Genomic DNA, 24,491 nt, shown 5'->3' with positions numbered 1-24,491 from the left:
GAAACGACAGGAACTGGAATAGAATGGAGCAGAGAAACGACAGGAACTGGAATAGAATGGAGCAGAGAAAAGACAGGAACTGGAGGGTAGAACTAGCATGGAGCAGAGAAAAGACAGGAACTGGAAACTAGCATGGAGCAGAGAAAAGACAGGAACTGGAATGGAATGGAGCAGAGAAGACAGGAGCTGGAATGGAATGGAGCAGAGAAGACAGGAGCTGGAATGGAATGGAGCAGAGAAGACAGGAACTGGAATGGAATGGAGCAGAGAAGACAGGAGCTGGAGGGGTGGACCTGGGCAAGAAGAAGTGAGACCCATATCAGAGTCAGGGCATGACCAGGACCAGACCCACTTTCAAGGGCAGCCAAGCAACTCTGTATCTGACAGTGTCATGCTTCATCACTTACACTCACCTGCAATTTGAATAGTCTGTCATTGACTTTGACTTTACCAGGGGTATTCGGCCTACCTGTTTGGGGCCTTTATGTTCCACTGGGGTCATTCCACGTCAAAAAGCACCAGAAAGAGGATTTTGTCTCCCACCGTCTGACTTGTTTTGAAATGGTTTCTGTGCTTAGTAACTGATATGATTATAATTCCCCAAACATTTATTTTGTTCAAATATAATTTGATCACTGAGAAATTAGTCTAGGAACTGATTGCACCCAAATTGGCCATTTTTAAATTCTAGGATTCAGATAGTATTCGATGAACATCGTACCCAACATCCAATTTGGACCAAACTTCTTCCTACCAATGAGTGAGACATGAGGACCCCCCCCCCCCACCCAAAGTCACCCATGGACCCCTCATTTCAACCCCAACAAGCAGTATACAGTATCAGTTTGAGCTGGGCGATAAATTGCCTGAATTGATGCGATAACAATAAATAGAACATTAAGTTTATAACCAATGTTCACCATATTATTTTTTAAATTATAATTTGAACTACTGCTACTACTACTGCTACTGCTACTAGTACTGCTACTACTACCACTACTACCACATTTACATTTACATTTAAGTCATTTAGCAGACGCTCTTATCCAGAGCGACTTACAAATTGTACTACTACTACTACTGCTACCGCTACTACTATTACCACTACTACTACTGATACTACTACTACTACTACTGATACTACTACTGATACTTCTACTACTACTACTACTATCTCTACTACTATCTCTACTACTATCTCTACTACTACTACTACTACTGCTACTATCTCTACTACTATCTCTACTACTACTACTGCTACTATCTCTACTACTATCTCTACTACTATCTCTACTACTAGACGTAGTTTGATGGTTCTATCCATCAATTGTCCCATTAACAATCACCCATATTAGCAGACATTTACTGGGTCTCCTCCTCTACCTGATAACACTAGGCCTCTACCTGATAACACTGGGCCTCCTCCTCTACCTGACAACACTGGGGCTCCTCCTCTACCTGATAACACTGGGCCTCCTCCTCTACCTGATAACACTGGGCCTCCTCCTCTACCTGATAACACTGGGTCTCCTCCTCTACCTGACAACACTGGGCCTCCTCCTCTACCTGATAACACTGGGTCTCCTCCTCTACCTGATAACACTGGGTCTCCTCCTCTACCTGATAACACTGGGTCTCCTCCTCTACCTGACAACACTGGGCCTCCTCCTCTACCTGACAACACTGGGGCTCCTCCTCTACCTGACAACACTGGGGCTCCTACTCTACCTGACAACACTGGGTCTCTACCTGACAACACTGGGTCTCCTCCTCTACCTGACAACACTGGGGCTCCTCCTCTACCTGACAACACTGGGGCTCCTCCTCTACCTGACAACACTGGGGCTCCTCCTCTACCTGACAACACTGGGGCTCCTCCTCTACCTGACAACACTGGGTCTCCTCCTACCTGACAACACTGGGTCTCCTCCTCTACCTGACAACACTGGGGCTCCTCCTCTACCTGACAACACTGGGGCTCCTCCTCTACCTGACAACACTGGGGCTCCTCCTCTACCTGACAACACTGGGGCTCCTCCTCTACCTGATAACACTGGGTCTCCTCCTCTACCTGACAACACTGGGTCTCCTCCTCTACCTGACAACACTGGGTCTCCTCCTCTACCTGACAACACTGGGGCTCCTCCTCTACCTGATAACACTGGGCCTCCTCCTTTACCTGATAACACTGGGCCTCCTCCTCTACCTGATAACACTGGGCCTCTACCTGATAACACTGGGGCTCCTCCTCTACCTGACAACACTGGGCCTCTACCTGATAACACTGGGCCTCTACCTGATAACACTGGGCCTCCTCCTCTACCTGATAACACTGGGCCTCCTCGACCTGATAACACTGGGCCTCTACCTGATAACACTGGGCCTCTACCTGATAACACTGGGCCTCTACCTGATAACACTGGGCCTCTACCTGATAACACTGGGTCTCCTCCTCTACCTGATAACACTGGGGCTCCTCCTCTACCTGATAACACTGGGTCTCCTCCTCTACCTGATAACACTGGGGCTCCTCTACCTGATAACACTGGGCCTCCTCCTTTACCTGATAACTGGGCCTCTACCTGATAACACTGGGCCTCCTCCTCTACCTGATAACACTGGGCCTCCTCCTCTACCTGATAACACTGGGCCTCCTCCTTTACCTGATAACACTGGGTCTCCTCCTCTACCTGATAACACTGGGCCTCCTCCTTTACCTGATAACACTGGGGCTCCTCCTCTACCTGACAACACTGGGCCTCTACCTGATAACACTGGGCCTCTACCTGATAACACTGGGCTTCCTCCTTTACCTGATAACACTGGGTCTCCTCCTCTACCTGATAACACTGGGCCTCTACCTGATAACACTGGGCCTCTACCTGATAACACTGGTCCTCTACCTGATAACACTGGGTCTCCTCCTCTACCTGATAACACTGGGGCTCCTCCTCTACCTGACAACACTGGGGCTCCTCCTCTACCTGACAACACTGGGTCTCCTCTACCTGACAACACTGGGTCTCCTCTACCTGACAACACTGGGGCTCCTCTACCTGATAACACTGGGCCTCCTCCTTTACCTGATAACTGGGCCTCTACCTGATAACACTGGGCCTCCTCCTCTACCTGATAACACTGGGCCTCTACCTGATAACACTGGGCCTCTACCTGATAACACTAGGGCCTCTACCTGATAACACTGGGCCTCTACCTGATAACACTGGGCCTCCTCCTCTACCCGATAACACTGGGCCTCCTCCTCTACCCGATAACACTGGGCCTCCTCCTCTACCTGATAACACTGGGCCTCTCCTCTACCTGATAACACTGGGCCTCTACCTGATAACACTGGGCCTCCTCCTCTACCTGATAACACTGGGCTTCCTCCTCTATCTGATAACACTGGGCCTCTACCTGATAACACTGGGCCTCTACCTGATAATACTGGGCCTCCTCCTCTACCTGATAACACTGGGCCTCTAAATGTTGAAATCTGAGTCTTTCCCATATTTAGGCCTACACTGAGATGCCCTGTGTTGTCTCATGCCAGCTTAACACATTACTAGGAGTCTGGGACCATGGTACCATATGTGTTCCCTTCCCTGTAGTTCTCTACTGCAGCATTTCGAACATGACACCTGTGCAAATTCAGGAGTCCCAACTAGCAAGGGACAACTGTTAGTGCTTTTCTGTGGAGAGACACACACACACACACACACACACACACACACACACACACACACACACACACACACACACACACACACACACACACACACACACACACACACACACACACACACACACACACACACACACACACACACACACACACACACACACACACACACACACACTTCTTTCTCTCTCTTTCCCACTTCCCTTCTCCGACATGTCTTTCACCACAACAATGTCAACCCTCTCACAAAGCAGCTTTCAGTTCTGTGGTCCTGTGATGCAACTAAGTGCTCTGCCACAGCCTGTATGAGTGAACCAACCCTTCCTTCCGCGGTGATTCGTAGTTATGTAATACACTAACAGGAGTGTTTGGGTTCAGCTCCCCATTCCCCCCCGGGCCCAGTACCTCAGTACTGCTAAAGAGGATATGACACTGCATCCCAAGTAACACCCATGTCGGGATGCATATTCCGTGCCCATCAGACTGACTTATTGACCTAGCTGTAGCTGTTCTGGTTTTGGCCGGCCGGACCGGGGTTCCCTCCCTGAGCCTGTCGCTGACAGGTGTAGGACGGGCCTGTCAGGGGGAGCCTGTAACTCCCAGATAGTACAGTAGACCTGTTCTGACTAGTAGACCGTGCAAACACACACATTTTAAACATCACATTTTGTAAAAAAAACTAGTCCTAATTCCTACTCAGTCGACAATAGGTTATGGTCTATATCACAGTGTGTCTGTGTTGTCTAGACAGCAGTAATGTCCTATATCACAGTGTGTCTGTGTTGTCTAGACAGCAGTAATGTCCTATATCACAGTGTGTCTGTGTTGTCTAGACAGCAGTAATGACCTATATCACAGTGTGTCTGTGTTGACTAGACAGCAGTAATGGTCTATATCACAGTGTGTCTGTGTTGTCTAGACAGCAGTAATGGTCTATATCACAGTGTGTCTGTGTTATCTAGACAGCAGTAATGGTCTATATCACAGTGTGTCTGTGTTGACTAGACAGCAGTAATGGTCTATATCACAGTGTGTCTGTGTTATCTAGACAGCAGTAATGGTCTATATCACAGTGTGTCTGTGTTGACTAGACAGCAGTAATGGTCTATATCACAGTGTGTCTGTGTTGTCTAGACAGCAGTAATTTACATTTACATTTAAGTCATTTAGCAGACGCTCTTATCCAGAGCGACTTATGGTCTATATCACAGTGTGTCTGTGTTGACTAGACAGCAGTAGAAAACTGAAAAAAGGAATGGAAAAATGAACCTGTAAAGTTGTGCTTTTCTCACAGCTCAGATCAGTCTTACAACAGAGGACATTGAGCAATACTCTCCGACACTGACACACCAGTAACCTATCCTCTGCAGTGAGGTCAGTCTGTATACTATGTATAGATCTTCATTCCAACTTAGTGTGCCTATCCCATGACTCATAACAAGTATCGATTTATAAACTTGATATTTTAATTACAAGAGAGCCTTAACAAAGCCAATAAGATTAAATGTTTGTTTCAAACGGGGGGGTGGGGGGGATTATAGTTTGTGTATGGTATTACCGTTTTACTTGGTAGGGAATAACCTACCAGTTGGAGACATTAGTTTCAGGATAGAGGTGTGTCTGTTTTTATGTGACTGTAATTATGGCATTGGTCGTGGCACCTCCTTGTCTGGTCACCTCCTCTCCTGAGTTCAGTGGTAAGGCTGACAAGATGATGGCGCTGCATTGGACAGCAGCTGTCTTACAGGCTCCTGACCAATTCTGACCAATTCTGCTTCTATCTCCAGCCTGCTTGGAGTTTGCTGAAAGGCACCTAAAGGACTCTCGGACCATGGGAAACAAGATTCTCTGGTCTGATGAAAACAAGATTGAACTCTTTGGCCTGAATGCCAAGCGTCACATCTGGAGGAAAGCAGGGACAGCTCATCACCTGGCCAATACCATCCCAACGGTGAAGCATGGCAGCTGCAGGGACTGGGAGAATAGTTAGGTTCGAGGGAAAGATGAATAGAGCAGAGTGCTCAGAACCTCAGACTGGGGCGAAGGTTCACCTTCCAGCAGAACAACGGCACACAGTCAAGACAATGCAGGAGTGGCTTCGTGACAAGTTTCTGAATGTCCTTGAGTGGCCCAGCCAGAGCCCGGACTTGAGCCCTATCAAACATCTCTGGAGAGACCTGAAAATAGCTGTGCAGCGACGCTCCTCATCCAACCTGACAGAACTTGAGAGGATTGGGAGAACATCTCCAAATACAGGTGTGCCAAGCTTGTAGCATCATACCCAAGAAGACTTGAGGCTGTAATCGCTACCAAAGGTGCTTCAACCAAGTAATGAGTGAAGGGTCTATTTAAAATAAAATAAAAGTTTGCATAAAACGATTTAATCTATTTTAGAATAAGGCTGTAGCGTAGCAATGTCAAAGTGAATGCACTGTATGTGAGAATGATTATAATTGAGCTCATCACTAAGCTCAGGAGCCTGGGACTGAACACCTCTTTTTGCAACTGGATCCTGGATTTCTTGCCGGTTCGGCCCCAGGTGGTGAAGGTAGGCAACAATACATCCGCCATGCTGACCCTCAACACTCGACTCCAACACCAAGTTTGCTGACAACACGACTGGTAGGCCTGATCACCACCAATGATGAGACAGGCTATAGGGAGGTCATCAGTGACCTGGCAGTGTGGTGTCAGGACAACAACCTCTCCCTCAACGTCAGCGTGGTGTCAGGACAACAACCTCTCCCTCAACGTCAGTGTGGTGTCAGGACAACAACCTCTCCCTCAACGTCAGTGTGGTGTCAGGACAACAACCTCTCCCTCAACGTCAGTGTGGTGTCAGGACAACAACCTCTCCCTCAACGTCAGTGTGGTGTCAGGACAACAACCTCTCCCTCAACGTCAGTGTGGTGTCCGGACAACAACCTCTCCCTCAACGTCAGTGTGGTGTCCGGACAACAACCTCTCCCTCAACGTCAGTGTGGTGCCAGGACAACAACCTCTCCCTCAACGTCAGTGTGGTGTCAGGACAACAACCTCTCCCTCAACGCCAGTGTGGTGTCAGGACAACAACCTCTCCCTCAACGTCAGTGTGGTGTCAGGACAACAACCTCTCCCTCAACGTCAGTATGGTGTCCGGACAACAACCTCTCCCTCAACGTCAGTGTGGTGTCCGGACAACAACCTCTCCCTCAACGTCAGTGTGGTGTCAGGACAACAACCTCTCCCTCAACGTCAGTGTGGTGTCAGGACAACAACCTCTCCATCCGTCAGGGTGGTGCCAGGACAACAACCTCTCCATCAACGTCCGCAAGACAAAGGAGATAATCGTGGACTACAGAAAACGGAGGGCAGAGTACCCCCCCCCCCCCATCTAAATCGACGGGGCTGTAGTGGAGTTCCTCGGTGTCCACATCACTAAGTAATTAACATTGTCCACCCACACCAACACAGTTGTGAGGAAGACACGACAACTTACCCATTTACATTTACATTTAAGTCATTTAGCAGACGCTCTTATCCCTCAGGAGGTTGAAAAGATTTGGCATGGGTCCTCAGATCCTCTGATCTTCAAAGTTCTACTGCTGCACCATCGAGAGCATCTTAAATGGCTGCATCACCGCTTGGTATGGCAACTGTTTGGCATCCGACCACAAGGCGCTACAGAGGGTCGTGCCTACAACCCAATACATTACTGGGGCCGAGCTCCCTGCCATCCAGGACCTTAATACCAGGCGGTGTCAGAGAAAAGCCCTAAAAATGGTAAGAATCCAGCCACCCAAGTCATACGGTTCTCTTTGCTACCAAACGGCAAGCGCTACCGAATTACCAAGTCTGGAACCAACAGGATCCTGAACAGCTTCTACCCTCGAGCCATAAGACTAAATAAGAGCATGATGTAAGTGGTAACAATAATTTATTCCAATAGCATAATTGTTTGACTCTTTACTTTTTGTTTCTCGTGTTTCTGATAGCCTGCCATGCGGAGTCATGGCACTGTAGGCTATTTACTGTGTGTTGACTAGTTTTATCAAAGGTATCAAACTGAATACAGGCAATCTCTTATTAGCCCTCTGCCTAAATCATTCAGCTTGGTTATTATGTCCATGGTATCACTTCTGGAAAACCAAATGATTTCTTAGGTTTCATAAGATGTCTGGGCTTGTCCCAGACAGTCTCGTCAGTCCGTGAGAGAGACGTTCATTTTGGCTCCCTAATTCGCATAGGCTACTGGTAGACCTAGGCTTTGTGATGATTATCTGCAGATCAGTTATGAAGAGGGTGAATCATCACTGCAGGAACAATAGAGAGACAGAGGTAGAGCCTCATTCTGCTCCAAATATGTTTTTATTGGCCTTTTTAAGTAGGGAATCAACTAAATATGTTGAATAGTAGAAAGAGGAGGAAGGGAAGCCCTACTAAGGTACACAATAGTACATTTTGGTAGACAGAAGGCACTCTTTGGTAAAAGGGGTGAATTGGTCATCAAAAAGAAAGGAGGACCAAGGCCCTCTTCATATAATTAATTAAAATGCCTGTATTTGTTTGGCATGTTCAATAGAAGATTTGCCAAGGAAGAGGCAAATCAAAGAAAAACCCAAACTTAGACACGAAGTAAACCAAAATGTGCTACAAAAACAGCGAAATCAGATTTGTTTTTCAAGAAATCAAGTGGGGAGAGGCAACTAAAGGTGTTGACTCTCCACATGTATCAAGACAACAGGAGCACTGGGCCAGACACTCTTAAATAGAACCTGGACCAGCACAGGTGAAACACCTTCCCACTAACGAGATGGACAAGCCAGCACAGGTGTAAGACAAACTGACTAACGAGGTGACACCAATCGGGTGCGCCCTACGTGCTAACGTCCAAACCTCAAAACATAAATGGACAAACCAAAGCCTGTCACACTTTCCTCCTTCAGGCAACAAATTTATCCTGTATTTTGTTGGACAAGTTTCCTCATCACCAACTAAACAACATAATTTCTTCTTAAATGTGTCGCATTCTCCAATGTAAACATAGTGTCTACTGGCTGTCGACATTTTTATTTTTAAATCTCTAACTTTTCAAAATGATTCCACCAATTTGATAACCCCTCAAAGTGGATGCCAGTGACAAACTCTACCACAAAGTGGCAGAATGATATCATGATTATTTTCATCAATCCACTGGGTATTAAAGCTGCAATATGTAACCATGCCAAATTGACAGATCTATAACACATATTTCTATGTCATTGAGAGCCAGTCTAAGAAGCGGTAGATCTGTTCTGTGTGTGCTATTTCTATGCTTCCTGTCCTTAAAGTTTCATCTTTGATCTTTGACTTTCGTTTGTTCTTCAAACAGCTGGTTTATAGCCAATCATTCAGTTACTCATTGTGTATTTATTCCTTTTGTGTTATTATTTTTTTTCTATTTTTCTCTCTGCATTGTGGGTAAGGACCTGTAAGTAGGCATTTCACTGTTAGTCTACTCCTGTTGTTTACCAACCATGTGATAAATAACATGTGATTTGACTTGATTATTATTTTTTATTTTTTTTGACCTTTATTTGACCTTTATTTAACTAGGCAAGTCAGTTAAGAACAAATTAATATTTTCAATGACAGCCCTAGGAACAGTGGGTGAACTGCCTGTTCAGGGGCATTTGTACCTTGTCAGCTCGGGGGTTTGAACTTGCAACCTTTTCCGTTACTAGTCCAACGCTCTAACCACTAGGCTACCCTGATCACACATGAGCATGGCGCCTGCCATGACCAGAGGTGTAAAGTACTTTAAGTAAAAATACTTTAAAGTATTACTTAAGTAGTTTTTTGGGGTATCTGTACTTTACTATTCTATATTTTTGCCAACTTTTACTTCACTACATTCCTAAAGAAAATAATGTTATTTTTTACTCCATACATTTTCCCTGACACCCAAAAGTACTTGTTACATTTTGAATGCTTAGCAGGACAGGAAAAAGGTCAAATTTACACACTTGTCAATCAAACATCCCTGGTCATCCCTACTGCCTCTGATCTGGAGGACTCACTAAACAGAGAACATCTCTGGTCATCCCTACTGCCTCTGATCTGGAGGACTCACTAAACAGAGAACATCCCTGGTCATCCCTACTGCCTCTGATCTGGAGGACTCACTAAACAGAGAACATCCCTGGTCATCCCTACTGCCTCTGATCTGGAGGACTCACTAAACAGAGAACATCCCTGGTCATCCCTACTGCCTCTGATCTGGAGGACTCACTAAACAGAGAACATCCCTGGTCATCCCTACTGCCTCTGATCTGGAGGACTCACTAAACAGAGAACATCCCTGGTCATCCCTACTGCCTCTGATCTGGAGGACTCACTAAACAGAGAACATCCCTGGTCATCCCTACTGCCTCTGATCTGGAGGACTCACTAAACAGAGAACATCCCTGGTCATCCCTACTGCCTCTGATCTGGAGGACTCACTAAACAGAGAACATCCCTGGTCATCCCTACTGCCTCTGATCTGGAGGACTCACTAAACAGAGAACATCCCTGGTCATCCCTACTGCCTCTGATCTGGAGGACTCACTAAACAGAGAACATCCCTGGTCATCCCTACTGCCTCTGATCTGGAGGACTCACTAAACAGAGAACATCCCTGGTCATCCCTACTGCCTCTGATCTGGAGGACTCACTAAACAGAGAACATCCCTGGTCATCCCTACTGCCTCTGATCTGGAGGACTCACTAAACAGAGAACATCCCTGGTCATCCCTACTGCCTCTGATCTGGAGGACTCACTAAACAGAGAACATCCCTGGTCATCCCTACTGCCTCTGATCTGGAGGACTCACTAAACAGAGAACATCCCTGATCATCCCTACTGCCTCTGATCTGGAGGACTCACTAAACAGAGAACATCCCTGGTCATCCCTACTGCCTCTGATCTGGAGGACTCACTAAACAGAGAACATCCCTGGTCATCCCTACTGCCTCTGATCTGGAGGACTCACTAAACAGAGAACATCCCTGGTCATCCCTACTGCCTCTGATCTGGAGGACTCACTAAACAGAGAACATCCCTGGTCATCCCTACTGCCTCTGATCTGGAGGACTCACTAAACAGAGAACATCCCTGGTCATCCCTACTGCCTCTGATCTGGAGGACTCACTAAACAGAGAACATCCCTGGTCATCCCTACTGCCTCTGATCTGGAGGACTCACTAAACAGAGAACATCTCTGGTCCTCCCTACTGCCTCTGATCTGGAGGACTCACTAAACAGAGAACATCCCTGGTCATCCCTACTGCCTCTGATCTGGAGGACTCACTAAACAGAGAACATCCCTGGTCATCCCTACTGCCTCTGATCTGGAGGACTCACTAAACAGAGAACATCCCTGGTCATCCCTACTGCCTCTGATCTGGAGGACTCACTAAACAGAGAACATCCCTGGTCATCCCTACTGCCTCTGATCTGGAGGACTCACTAAACAGAGAACATCCCTGGTCATCCCTACTGCCTCTGATCTGGAGGACTCACTAAACAGAGAACATCCCTGGTCATCCCTACTGCCTCTGATCTGGAGGACTCACTAAACAGAGAACATCCCTGGTCATCCCTACTGCCTCTGATCTGGAGGACTCACTAAACAGAGAACATCCCTGGTCATCCCTACTGCCTCTGATCTGGAGGACTCACTAAACAGAGAACATCCCTGGTCATCCCTACTGCCTCTGATCTGGAGGACTCACTAAACAGAGAACATCCCTGATCATCCCTACTGCCTCTGATCTGGAGGACTCACTAAACAGAGAACATCCCTGGTCATCCCTACTGCCTCTGATCTGGCAGACTCACTAAACAGAGAACATCCCTGGTCATCCCTACTGCCTCTGATCTGGAGGACTCACTAAACAGAGAACATCCCTGGTCATCCCTACTGCCTCTGATCTGGAGGACTCACTAAACAGAGAACATCCCTGGTCATCCCTACTGCCTCTGATCTGGAGGACTCACTAAACAGAGAACATCCCTGGTCATCCCTACTGCCTCTGATCTGGAGGACTCACTAAACAGAGAACATCCCTGGTCATCCCTACTGCCTCTGATCTGGAGGACTCACTAAACAGAGAACATCCCTGGTCATCCCTACTGCCTCTGATCTGGAGGACTCACTAAACAGAGAACATCCCTGGTCATCCCTACTGCTGGAGGACTCACTCCCTGATCTGGAGGACTCACTAAACAGAGAACATCCCTGGTCATCCCTACTGCCTCTGATCTGGAGGACTCACTAAACAGAGAACATCCCTGGTCATCCCTACTGCCTCTGATCTGGAGGACTCACTAAACAGAGAACATCCCTGGTCATCCCTACTGCCTCTGATCTGGAGGACTCACTAAACAGAGAACATCCCTGGTCATCCCTACTGCCTCTGATCTGGAGGACTCACTAAACAGAGAACATCCCTGGTCATCCCTACTGCCTCTGATCTGGAGGACTCACTAAACAGAGAACATCCCTGGTCATCCCTACTGCCTCTGATCTGGAGGACTCACTAAACACACATTCTTCATTTTAACATGATGCCTGAGCGTTGGAGTGTGCCCCTGGCTATCCGTCAATATATAAAAAATAAATAAATAAGTACCAATAATTATGCCGTCTGGTTTGCTTAATATGGTTTTTACTTTTGATACTTAGGTACATTTTAGTCATTACATTTACTTTTGATACTTGAGGTTATTTAAAACCAAATACTTTTAGTTTTACTCAAGTCGTATTTTACTGGTTGACTTTCACTTTTACTCAAGTAGTATTTTACTGGTTGACTTTCACTTTTACTTGATTCGTTTTCTATTAAGCGATCTTTACTTTTACTACAGTATGACCATTGAGTACTTTTCCTTGACATCCTATCTGACAGAGCAGCCGAGCCACAAGCAGGTCACAGGCACATTGACGGGGAGTTTATCAACTCTACAGTCACATTCCTCTATTACTCGAGCTGGCGTCACGTGACCCGATGCTCTGAGATGGAAACTCATTTTGAGCCTCTGTTATTTCAACACCAAGTCAGTGGGGAGCCTGTGAAACCAGACTGCTACTAGACAGACAGACAGACAGAGAAGGGGTGAACGAGTGGGAGAGGACAGGAGAGTAGACTCACAGCTGTGTTTTTCTAGGACTCCGTAGAGGGCTGGGGGGGGGGGGGAGAGAGAGAGAGAAAGTCTTTTACTAATTTCCTGTGAAAGTCAGTGGCCTCAAGGCTCAAACTAATCATTTGTAGAATTCCATTTTTGCAAAGGAAGTTGGGAATGTACAGTGGCCATGTGAGGAATGAATAGGGGCGAGGGCTAGGTGTCAAGTGATGATGGATACGACTTAAGGTGTGGGTATCTCTTTTTATTTATTTTTTGTGACCCCTTTTTGCTTCCCAAGTTCGTGGTATCCAATTGGTAGTTACAGTCTTGTCTCATCGCCGCAACTCCCCTACGGACTCGGGAGAGGCGAAGGTCGAGAGCCGCGTGTCCTCTGAAACACAACCCAGCCAAGCCGCACTGCTTCTTGACACAATGCCCACTTAACCCTTGAAGCCAGCCGCACCAATGTGTCGGAGGAAACACCGTACACCTGGCAACCGTGTCCGCGTGCACTGCGCCCAGCCCGCCACAAGGGGTCGCTAGTGCACGATGGTACAAAACCCTAAACCGGACGACGCTCCCGGTCGCGGCCGGCTGCGACAGAGCCTGGACTTGAACCCAGAATCTCTTGTGGCACAGCGAGGTGTGGGTATCTCTGTAATATTTCATGGCGGGAAATGATTGTTTTTCTAAATTGTTCTTTTTTACAGATCCAGACGTTTGGATTGGAGGCACCATGCAAAACAGTGGATGATCTCACAAGTGGAGTTGTCATGGCCCAGGCCCTACAGAAAATGTAAGTGTCAATTTATATATATATATATATTTTTTTGTTGTTTTTTGTTTTTGTTTACTTTTTAACTGCTGGAAATAAGTTTTGTGAAACCGTTGTTGCCAGGCGTTTTGTAGCCAGGCGTTTTGTAGCCAGGCGTTTTGTAGCCAGGCGTTTTGTAGCCAGGCGTTTTTTAGCCAGGCGTTGTTGATGTGTCTTTCTCCTGTATGTGACCACTTACCTTTCTCTCTTCCAGAGACATTGTGTATTTCACTGACAACTGGATCAGTAGGATCAAGCCCGAGGTGGGAGATAACTGGCGGCTAAAGGTATAATGATGATGATGATGATGATGGTGGTTTTAATACACTGTCTTTATGTGTTGCTGCCATCTGCTCTAAGGCCCTTGTCAGTGCCACAGTCCCAATGTCACATCTTCCCTCGTCCTTTTCAGATCAGTAATCTAAAGAAGGTGTTGAAAGGTATACTGGACTACAACCAAGAGGTCCTTCAACAGCAGATCAATGACTTCACCCTGCCAGACATCAACCTGATAGGAGAACACTCAGACGCTGCAGAGCTGGGCAGGATGCTGCAACTCATACTAGGCTGTGCTGTCAACTGTGAGCAGAAACAAGGTCTGTCGGTCAGCTCAGCATGGGCTAAGATGTCTCTATAGGCTGTCTCTGTCTCTCAAGAAGTACTCAAGATTGTTACTATTGGTTGTTATTGTGCACGGCCCGGTCCTCGAGTCTAAACCTAGTGTGTTCAACTCTTTCACTACAAGGTCCAGAGCCTGCTGGTTCTCTGTTCTACCTGATCATTCAAATCACCCACCTGGTGTCCCAGGTCTAAATCAGTCCCTGATTAGAGGGGAATCACCCACCTTGTGTCCCAGGTCTAAATCAGTCCCTGATTAGAAGAGAATCACCCACCTGGTATCCCAGGTCTAAATCAGTCCCTGATTAGAGAGGAATCCCCCACCTGGTGTCCCAGGTCTAAATCAGTCCCTGATTAGAGGGGAATCACCCACCTGGTGTCCCAGGTCTAAATCAGTCCCTGATTAGAAGGGAATCACCCAGCTGGTATCCCAGGTCTAAATCAGTCCCTGATTAGAGGGGAATCACCCACCTTGTGTCCCAGGTCTAAATCAGTCCCTGATTAGAAGGGAATCACCCACCTGGTATCCCAGGTCTAAATCAGTCCCTAATTAGAGAGGAATCCCCCACCTGGTGTCCCAGGTCTAAATCAGTCCCTGATTAGAGGGGAATCACCCACCTGGTGTCCCAGGTCTAAATCAGTCCCAGATTAGAGGGGAACAATAAAAACAATGGCTTGGAGGTCCAGGGTTGAGGTTTTAAGGGTCTAGACAGTGTCCAGAGTTGAGGTTTGAAGGGTCTAGACAGTGTCCAGAGTTGAGGTTTGAAGGGTCTAGACAGTGTCCAGAGTTGAGGTTTGAAGGGTCTAGACAGTATCCAGGGTTGAGGTTTGAAGGGTCTAGACAGTGTCCAGGGTTGTGGTTTGAAGGGTCTAGACAGTGTCCAGGGTTGTGGTTTGAAGGTTCTAGACAGTGTCCAGAGTTGAGGTTTGAAGGGTCTAGACAGTGTCCAGAGTTGAGGTTTGAAGGGTCTAGACAGTGTCCAGAGTTGAGGTTTGAAGGGTCTAGACAGTGTCCAGAGTTGAGGTTTGAAGGGTCTAGACAGTGTCCAGAGTTGAGGTTTGAAGGGTCTAGACAGTGTCCAGAGTTCAGTTAAGGATGTGTTTTAAGATGAGAGACTTCCAGTTTATCTTCAACATTCAACTTCTCAAGGCTTCGTCACGCTCAGTTGTTGTCATGGTGTATCTGAGCTTCTTAGACATGTAGTCATTCACTCTGTCTCTCTCTCTCTGCCCTTCTAGAGAACATCCAGACCATAATGATGCTGGAGGAATCTGTTCAACATGTTGTCATGACAGCCATTCAAGAGGTAGGCCTTTGTAAACATTTGAAATGATTTTGTGCTTGACTCTAGATGCATTTCCTGCATCCTCATATGACACGTACTACACTGTGTAGGGTCTCCATGTGTTGTAACTGATGACATCACACTGTGTAGGGTCTCCATGTGTTGTAACTGATGACATCACACTGTGTAGGGTCTCCATGTGTTGTAACTGATGACATCACACTGTGTAGGGTCTCCATGTGTTGTAACTGATGACATCACACTGTGTAGGGTCTCCATGTGTTGTAACTGATGACATCACACTGTGTATTATGTCCATGTGTTGTAGCTGATGAGCAAAGAGTGCCCAGTTATTGGAGGAAATGAATCGTACGCTGACATCGATAGACAGGTAAGATGATACGATGTTCCAGAGAACGTTTATATCTTAAGAACTACCCATCCCGGATCCGGGAGAATTGTCATCAACTACACTAATTAGCATAGCTCAACGGTCAAAAAATATTCATATTCGTGAAATATAGTGAAACACAGCTTAGCCTTTTGTTAATCACCCTGTCATCTCAGATTTTGAAATGATGCTTTACAGCCAAAGCAAGACAAGCGTTTGTGTAAGTTTATCGATAGCCTAGCATAGCATTATGTCCAGCTAGCAGCTGGAAGCTTGGTCATGAAAATCAGAAAAGCTATCAAATTAACCGTTTACCTTTGATGATCTTTGGGTGTTTTCACTCACGAGACTCCCAGTTAGACAGCAAATGTTCCTTTTGTTCCATAAAGATTATTTTTATACCCAAAATACCTCCGTTTGTTGGCCACATTATGGTCAGAAATCCACCGGTCACAACAACGGCAATTTTTTTTCAAATTATATCCATAATATCGACAGAAACATGGCAAACATTTTTTATAATCAATCCTCAAGGTGTTTTTCAAATATCTATTCGATAATATCTCAACCGGGACAATTGGCTTTTCAGTAGGAGCGAGAGGAAAAATGACTACCTCTGTCTTTTACGCAAGAATCACAGAGCCCTCAGCTGGCCACTGACGCAATGTAGCCTTTTACGCTCATTCTTCAACATAAAGGCGTGAAACTATGTCAAAATGCTGTAGACACCTTAGGGAATACGTAGAAAAAGGATTCTGGTTGATATCCCTTTCAATGGCCAATAGGGGTGCATAGGAAGACACCGGTTTCAAAATAAGAGCCACTTCCTGATTGGATTTTCCTCAGGGTTTCGCCTGCAATATCATTTCTGTTATACTCACAGACAATATTTTGACAGTTTTGGAAACTTTAGAGTGTTTTCTATCCTAAGCTGTCAATTATATGCATATTTTAGCATCTGGTCCTGAGAAATAGGCGATTTACTTTGGGAACATTATTTTTCCCAAACTAAAAATAGTGTCCCCTAGTTTCAAGAGGCTAGAAATAGTATGTGAACCCTCTGGAAAAGTGGTCATCAAATTTGATCTCATCTTCACAGTCTGCCTAAACTAATAACACTATTGTATTTTTCTCGTCTATATTGAATCTATAATTTAAAGATTCACAGTGTAGGTTGGAAAAATTATGTGAACCCCCTAGGCTAATGACTTCTCCAAAAGCTAATTGGAGTCAGGAGTCAGCTAACTTAGAGTCCAATCAATGAGACGAGATTGGAGATGTTGGTTAGAGCTGACTTTCCCTATAAAAAACACTCACAAAATGTTGAGTTCGCTATTCACAAGAAGCATTGCCTGATGTGAACCATGCCTCGGACAAAATAGATCTTTGGTCTAAGATTAAGAATTGTTGACTTGCATAAATCTGGAAAGGTTAATAAAAGTATCTCTAGAATCCTTGATGTTCATCAGTCCACGGTAAGACAAGTTGTCTCTAAATGGAGAAAGTCCAGCACTGTTGCTACTCTCCCTAGGAGTGGCCGTCCTGCAAAGATGACTGCAAGAGCACAGCGCAGAATGCTCAATGAGGTCAAGAAGAATCCTAGAGTGTCAGCTTAAGACTTACAGAAATCTCTGGAACATGGTAACATCTCTGCTGACGAGTCTACGATACGTAAAACACTAAACAAGAATGGTGTTCATGGGAGGATACCACAGAAGAAGCCACCTCTGTCCAAAAAAAACCATTGCTGCAAGTCTGAAGTTTGCAAAAGAGCACCTGGATGTTCCACAGTGCTACTGGCAAAATATTCGTGGACAGATGAAACTACAGTTGAGTTGTTTGGAAGGAAGGAACACCCAACACTATGTGTGGAGAAAAAAAAATCATCAAAACCAACTGTAAAGTATGGTGGAGGGAGCATCATGGTTTGGGGCTGTTTTGTTGCCTCAGGGCCTGGACAGCTTGCTATCATCAACGGAAAAATGAATTCCCCAGTTTATCAAGACATTTTGCAGTAGAATGTAAGGCTATCTGTCCGCCAATTGAAGCTCAACAGAAGTTGGGTGATGCAACAGGACAACGACCCAAAAGACAAAAGTAAATCAACAACAGAAGAAAAGTCTTCTGGAGTGGCCCAGTCAGAGTCCTGAACTCAACCCGAGTGGCCCAGTCTTCTGGAGTGGCCCAGTCAGAGTCCTGAACTCAACCCGAGTGGCCCAGCCTTCTGGAGTGGCCCAGTCAGAGTCCTGAACTCAACCCGAGTGGCCCAGTCAGAGTCCTGAACTCAACCCGAGTGGCCCAGTCTTCTGGAGTGGCCCAGTCAGTCCTGAACTCAACCCGAGTGGCCCAGTCTTCTGGAGTGGCCCAGTCAGAGTCCTGAACTCAACCCGAGTGGCCCAGCCTTCTGGAGTGGCCCAGTCAGAGTCCTGAACTCAACCCGAGTGGCCCAGTCTTCTGGAGTGGCCCAGTCAGAGTCCTGAACTCAACCCGAGTGGCCCAGTCTTCTGGAGTGGCCCAGTCAGAGTCCTGAACTCAACCCGAGTGGCCCAGTCTTCTGGAGTGGCCCAGTCAGAGTCCTGAACTCAACCCGAGTGGCCCAGTCTTCTGGAGTGGCCCAGTCAGAGTCCTGAACTCAACCCGAGTGGCCCAGTCTTCTGGAGTGGCCCAGTCAGAGTCCTGAACTCAACCCGAGTGGCCCAGTCAGAGTCCTGAACTCAACCCGAGTGGCCCAGTCTTCTGGAGTGGCCCAGTCAGTCCTGAACTCAACCCGAGTGGCCCAGTCTTCTGGAGTGGCCCAGTCAGTCCTGAACTCAACCCGAGTGGCCCAGTCTTCTGGAGTGGCCCAGTCAGAGTCCTGACCTCAACCCGAGTGGCCCAGTCAGAGTCCTGACCTCAACCCGATTGAGATGCTGTGACATGACCTCAAGAGACCAGACATCCTGGTGCTGAACTGAAACAGTTTTGTAAAGAGGAATGGTCCAAAATTCCTCCTGACCGTTGTGCCAGTTTGATCCGCAACTACAGAAAACGTTTGGTTGAGGTTATTGCTGCCAAAGGAGGGTCAACCAGTTATTAAATCCAAGGGTTCACATACTTTTCCCACCCTGCACTGTGAATGTTTACACGGTGTGTTCAATAAAGACATGAAAACGTATAATTGTTTTGTGTGTTATTAGTTTAAACAGACTGTGTTTGTCTGTTGTTGTGACTTAGATGAAGTTCAGATCAAATGTGATGACCAATTTATGGAGAAACCCAGGTATTTCCAAAGGGTTCTTACCACTGTATATTAGAGTAAGCAGTTGAAGTCGGAAGTTTACATGCACTTAGGTTGGAGTCAATTAAACTCATTTTTCAATCACTCCACAAATTTATTGTTAACAAATTATAGTTTTGGCAAGTCAGTTAGGACATCTACTTTGTGCATGACACACGTAACTTTTCCAACAATTGTTTACAGACAGATTATTTCACTTATAATTCACTGTATCACAATTCCAGTGGGTCAGAAGTTTACATACACTAAGTTGACTGTTCCTTTAAACAGCTTGGAAAATGTTTGGAGAAACCCAGGTATCTCCAAAGGCTTCACATATACTTTTTCTTGCCACTGTACAATAAATATGATTTTTGTTTCATTTATTTTGAATTTTTCCATGTAAATTCAGACGTATTAGTTTTTATTTCCAGCTGAAGAAGACCGTGGAGGATCTGAACGACGCTCTAGTCACCAAGGAGGAGATCGCACAGAGATGTCACGAGCTGGACATGCAGGTTGGCCTCAAGTTTTGGTTTAATTGCTTTACGTGAACAGGTGCTCGGACTCTGGCTGCATTATTGTGACGGCTACAGGTCTAGGTCATAGTTCGATCTAGAAGAAAAAGAAACGCACACCTATTAAGACGAGGTGCTGGCTAGCGGAGTAGAACACTTGAAAATAAAAGAGAGCCGCACACTCTAGGAGCATAATATATACCCTGATGTGCAGTAGGTCTCTGTGTTTTAGGGTTGGGTGTTTCACTGTGCAGTAGGTCTCTGTTTTATGGTTAGGTGTTTCACTGTGCAGTAGGTCTCTCTGTTTTATGGTTAGGTGTTTCACAGTGCAGTAGGTCTCTGTTTTATGGTTAGGTGTTTCACTGTGCAGTAGGTCTCTGTGTTTTAGGGTTAGGTGTTTCACAGTGCAGTAGGTCTCTGTTTTATGGTTAGGTGTTTCACAGTGCAGTAGGTCTCTGTTTTATGGTTAGGTGTTTCACTGTGCAGTAGGTCTCTGTTTTATGGTTAGGTGTTTCACAGTGCAGTAGGTCTCTGTTTTATGGTTAGGTGTTTCACTGTGCAGTAGGTCTCTGTGTTTTAGGGTTAGGTGTTTTGAGTGAAGGTCTCTGTTATAGGGTTAGGTATAACCACCAGTACTGTCTCTCTGTTTTAAGCTGTTTCAACAGTGCAAAGGTCTTTGTTTTAGGGTTAGCTGTTTCACTGTGCAGTAGGTCTCTGTTTTATGGTTAGGTGTTTCACAGTGCAGTAGATCTCTGTGTTTTAGGGTTAGGTGTTTCACAGTGCAGTAGGTCTCTGTGTTATAGGGTTAGGTGTTTCACTGTGCAGTAGGTCTCTGTGTTTTAGGGTTAGGTGTTTCACAGTGCAGTAGGTCTCTGTGTTATAGGGTTAGGTGTTTCACTGTGCAGTAGGTCTCTGTTTTTAGGGTTAGGTGTTTCACAGTGAATGTCTCTGTGTTATAGGGTTAGGTCCACAGTGCAGTAGGTCTGTGTTAAGATTAATGTTTCACTGTGACTGGTCCACCTAGGTCTCTGTTTTGGAGATAATGTTTCACTGTGCAGTAGGTCTCTGTTTTCGTGCTAGGTTGCTTTATCAGCTGGTATGATACATTTCACTTGAGCTTCCTGTTTTGATGAAGTCCTGCACTGTAGTTATAACCACCATGACTGTTTCTGAAACACAACACAAATGCTTTGCTGTGATGAATGTACTGTGTGTGACTGGTCCACCTGTATATGGAGATGAATGTACTGTGTGTGACTGTGTCCACCTGTGTCTGAAGATGAATGTGTGTGTGTGTGTGGTCCACCTGCTGTCTGTGTGATGTGTGTGTGTGTGTGTGTCCCACTACTACTTTTCTGAAAGCTTCTTTAATGAGGAGAATTGTGCTTACTGTGATATGTGGTTTTCCCACCTAGCTATCTGGAGATGAATGTACTGACTATGACTGGTCCACCTAGCTATCTGGAGATTAATGTACTGACTATGACTGGTCCACCTAGCTATCTGGAGATGAATGTACTGACTATGACTGGTCCACCTAGCTATCTGAAGATGAATGTACTGACTATGACTGGTCCACCTAGCTATCTGGAGATGAATGTACTGACTATGACTGGTCCACCTAGCTATCTGAAGATGAATGTACTGACTATGACTGGTCCACCTAGCTATCTGAAGATGAATGTACTGACTATGACTGGTCCACCTAGCTATCTGGAGATGAATGTACTGACTATGACTGGTCCACCTAGCTATCTGGAGATGAATGTACTGACTATGACTGGTCCACCTAGCTATCTGGAGATGAATGTACTGACTATGACTGGTCCACCTAGCTATCTGGAGATGAATGTACTGACTATGACTGGTCCACCTAGCTATCTGGAGATGAATGTACTGACTATGACTGGTCCACCTAGCTATCTGAAGATGAATGTACTGACTATGACTGGTCCACCTAGCTATCTGGAGATGAATGTACTGACTATGACTGGTCCACCTAGCTATCTGAAGATGAATGTACTGACTATGACTGGTCCACCTAGCTAGTACTGTAAGAGTTTTGAAGGTTTGCGGTTTGTTTTGTGTGATTGATTTTTTTTCTGATTTTGAAATCAATTTTTGTGATCATGAAATGTGTTCATGAAAGAAAAAAGTTTTATGTTTTACGAAACATATACATGTTATGGTGTTCTTCTAAAAACTGAACTAAATAGTAGATGGTTTGTTCAATGATATGTTTAAAGTTGACCGTATTGACGTGTTCCCCTCCCCCCCACCAGGTGGCAGCGCTACAGGAGGAGAGGGGTAGTCTCCTGGCTGAGAACCAGATCCTCATGGAGCGTCTCAACCAGTCTGACTCTATAGAAGACCTGAACAGCCCTGTAGGACGAAGACACCTGCAGCTGCAGACACAGCTAGAACATCTCCAGGAGGAGACATTCAGGTAACACTCTTAAGGTGGAGGGGTGGGGAGGGATGACTGGCAAACTGGTAGTGGCCTAGCTGGTTCTCTTCCCCACCTTAAGAGCACAATGAACGACAATGAACATGTTGTGGATATGCGGTGGTGTAGGGATGTTATATGATGTAATGTTTTATCTTTCGTTCATTCATGTTGGTAATGTGTAAGCCGAGGAACACAAATCCTTCTCCACTACTGTCCCGTCTGTGGATAGGGGGGTGCTCCCTTTGCTGTTTCCTGAAGTCCACGATGATCTCTTTTTGTTTTGCTGACATTGAGTGAGCGGTTATTTTCCTAACACCACACTCTGAGGGCTCTCACATCGTCCCTGTAGGCCGTCTCGTCATTGTTGGTGATCAGGCCTACCACTGCTGTGTCATCCGCAAACTTGATGATTGAGTTGGAGGCGTTCTTGGCCACGCAGTCATGGGTGAACAGGGAGTACAGGAGGGGGCTGAGAACACACCCTTGTGGGGCCCCAGTGTTGAGGATCAGCAGAGTGGAGATGTTGTTTCCTACCTTCACCACCTGGGGGCGTCCCGTCAGGATGTCCAGGACCCAGTTGCAGAGGGCGGGGTTGAGACCCATGGTCTGTAGTCAATTAACAGCATTCTTACATAGGTATTCCTCTTGTCCAGATGGGATAGGGCAGTGTGCAGTGTGATGGCGATTGCATCGTCTGTGGACCTATTGGGGCGGTAAGCAAATTGGAGTGGGTCTAGGGTGTCAGGTAGGGTGGAGATGATATGATCCCTGACTAGTCTCTCAAAGCACATCAGGATGACAGAAGTGAGTGCTACGGGATGGTAGTCATTTAGTTCAGTTACCTTTGCTTTCTTGGGAATAGGAACAATGGTGGCCCTCTTGAAGCAAGTGGGAACAGCAGACTGGGATAAGGATTGATTGAATATGTCCGTAAACACACCAGCCAGCTGGTCTGCACATACTCTGAGGATGCAGCTGGGGATGCCATCTGGGCCAGCAGCCTTGCGAGGGTTAACACGTATAAATGTTTTACTCACGTTAGCCACGGAGAAGGAGAGCCCACAGTCTTAGGTCGCGGGCCATGTCGGTGGCACTGTATTGTCCTCAAAGCAAAGAAGTTGTTTAGTTTGTCCGGGAGCAAGACGTCGATGTCCACGACGGGGCTGGTTTTCCCTTTGTAGTCCGTGATCGTCTGGAGACCCTGACACATACGTCTCCTGTCTGAGCCGTTGAATTGCGACTCCACTTTGTCTCTATTCTGACGCTTTGCTTGTTTGATTATCTTACTGAGGGATTAACTACACTGTGTGTATTCGGCCCTATATCCAGTCGCCTTGCCATGATTAAATGTGGTAGTTTGCACTTTCAGTTTTGCTCGAATGCCGCCATGAATCCATTCTGGTTAGGGAAGGTTTTAATAGACACAACAACATCCCCTATACACTTCCTTATAAACTCGCTTACTGAGTCAGCGTATACGTCCATGTTATTGTCTGAGGCTCCCCGGAACATTTCCCAGTCCACGTGATCAACGCAATCTCGGAGCGTGGAATCCGATTGGTCAAACCAGCGTTGGATAGACCTAAGCACGGGCGCTTCCTGTTTTAGATTCTGCCTATAGGAGGGGAGCAACAAGATGGAGTCATGGTCATATTTATAGTTGATAATTCATAGTTCTTCCCAGTTATATGTAATAACACTTAAGGTTTTCTGGGCTAACAATGTAAGAAATTATACATAAGGAAACTGTGCAGTATGTTTTTTATGTATAATTTCTAAGGACTAGAAGCGAAGCTGCCATCTCAATTGGTGCCATCTTGGTCACAATCAAAATATATTTTATATTTGTGATTCTTGAAAGTAGCCACCCTTTGCCTTGATGACAGTTTTGCACACTCTTGACATTCTCTCAACCAGCTTCTTGAGGTAGTCACCTGGAATGCATTTCCATTAATTGGTGTGCTTTGTTTTAAAGTTAATATGTGGAATTTATTTTCTTAATGCGTTTGAGCCAATCAGTTGTGTTGTGTGACAAGCTAGGGGTGGTATACAGAAGATAGCCCTATTTGTTAAAATGCAAAGTCCATATTATGGCAAGAACAGCTCAATTAAGCAAAGAGAAATGCCTGGGGTCTAGTTCACCCTCGCCCATGGGACCTCTCTGCCTGGGAGCCAGGGGTCTAAGTCACCCTCACCCATGGGACCTCTGCCTGGGGGCCAGGGGTCTAGGTCACCCTCGCCCATGGGACCGCTCTGCCTGGGGGCCAGGGGTCTAGGTCACCCTCGCCCATGGGACCGCTCTGCCTGGGGGCCAGGGGTCTAGGTCACCCTCGCCCATGGGACCTCTCTG

The 24,491-nt window shown here is 46.2% G+C and overlaps 1 protein-coding gene across 2 annotated transcripts in view; it reads left to right on the top strand.

The window, feature by feature from the left end:
* The window catches only part of hook3 (hook microtubule-tethering protein 3), a 71,523-nt gene that overhangs the window by 10,305 nt on the left and 36,727 nt on the right, over positions 1 to 24,491 (top strand). For both annotated transcript variants that reach the window (XM_046306993.1, XM_046306994.1), the window contains exons 2-8: positions 13,520 to 13,605; positions 13,838 to 13,910; positions 14,036 to 14,219; positions 15,481 to 15,548; positions 15,856 to 15,918; positions 19,609 to 19,692; positions 21,975 to 22,138. In XM_046306993.1, the coding sequence (XP_046162949.1) occupies positions 13,520 to 13,605; positions 13,838 to 13,910; positions 14,036 to 14,219; positions 15,481 to 15,548; positions 15,856 to 15,918; positions 19,609 to 19,692; positions 21,975 to 22,138 (722 nt within the window). The remainder of the gene's footprint in view (positions 1 to 13,519; positions 13,606 to 13,837; positions 13,911 to 14,035; positions 14,220 to 15,480; positions 15,549 to 15,855; positions 15,919 to 19,608; positions 19,693 to 21,974; positions 22,139 to 24,491) is intronic.

Source organism: Oncorhynchus gorbuscha, linkage group LG16 (assembly GCF_021184085.1).
Source record: "Oncorhynchus gorbuscha isolate QuinsamMale2020 ecotype Even-year linkage group LG16, OgorEven_v1.0, whole genome shotgun sequence".
In the NCBI taxonomy this organism is placed as follows: domain Eukaryota; kingdom Metazoa; phylum Chordata; class Actinopteri; order Salmoniformes; family Salmonidae; genus Oncorhynchus; species Oncorhynchus gorbuscha.
The sequence above is the reverse complement of the archived record's forward strand: the minus strand, read 5'-3'. Positions and strand labels throughout refer to the sequence as shown.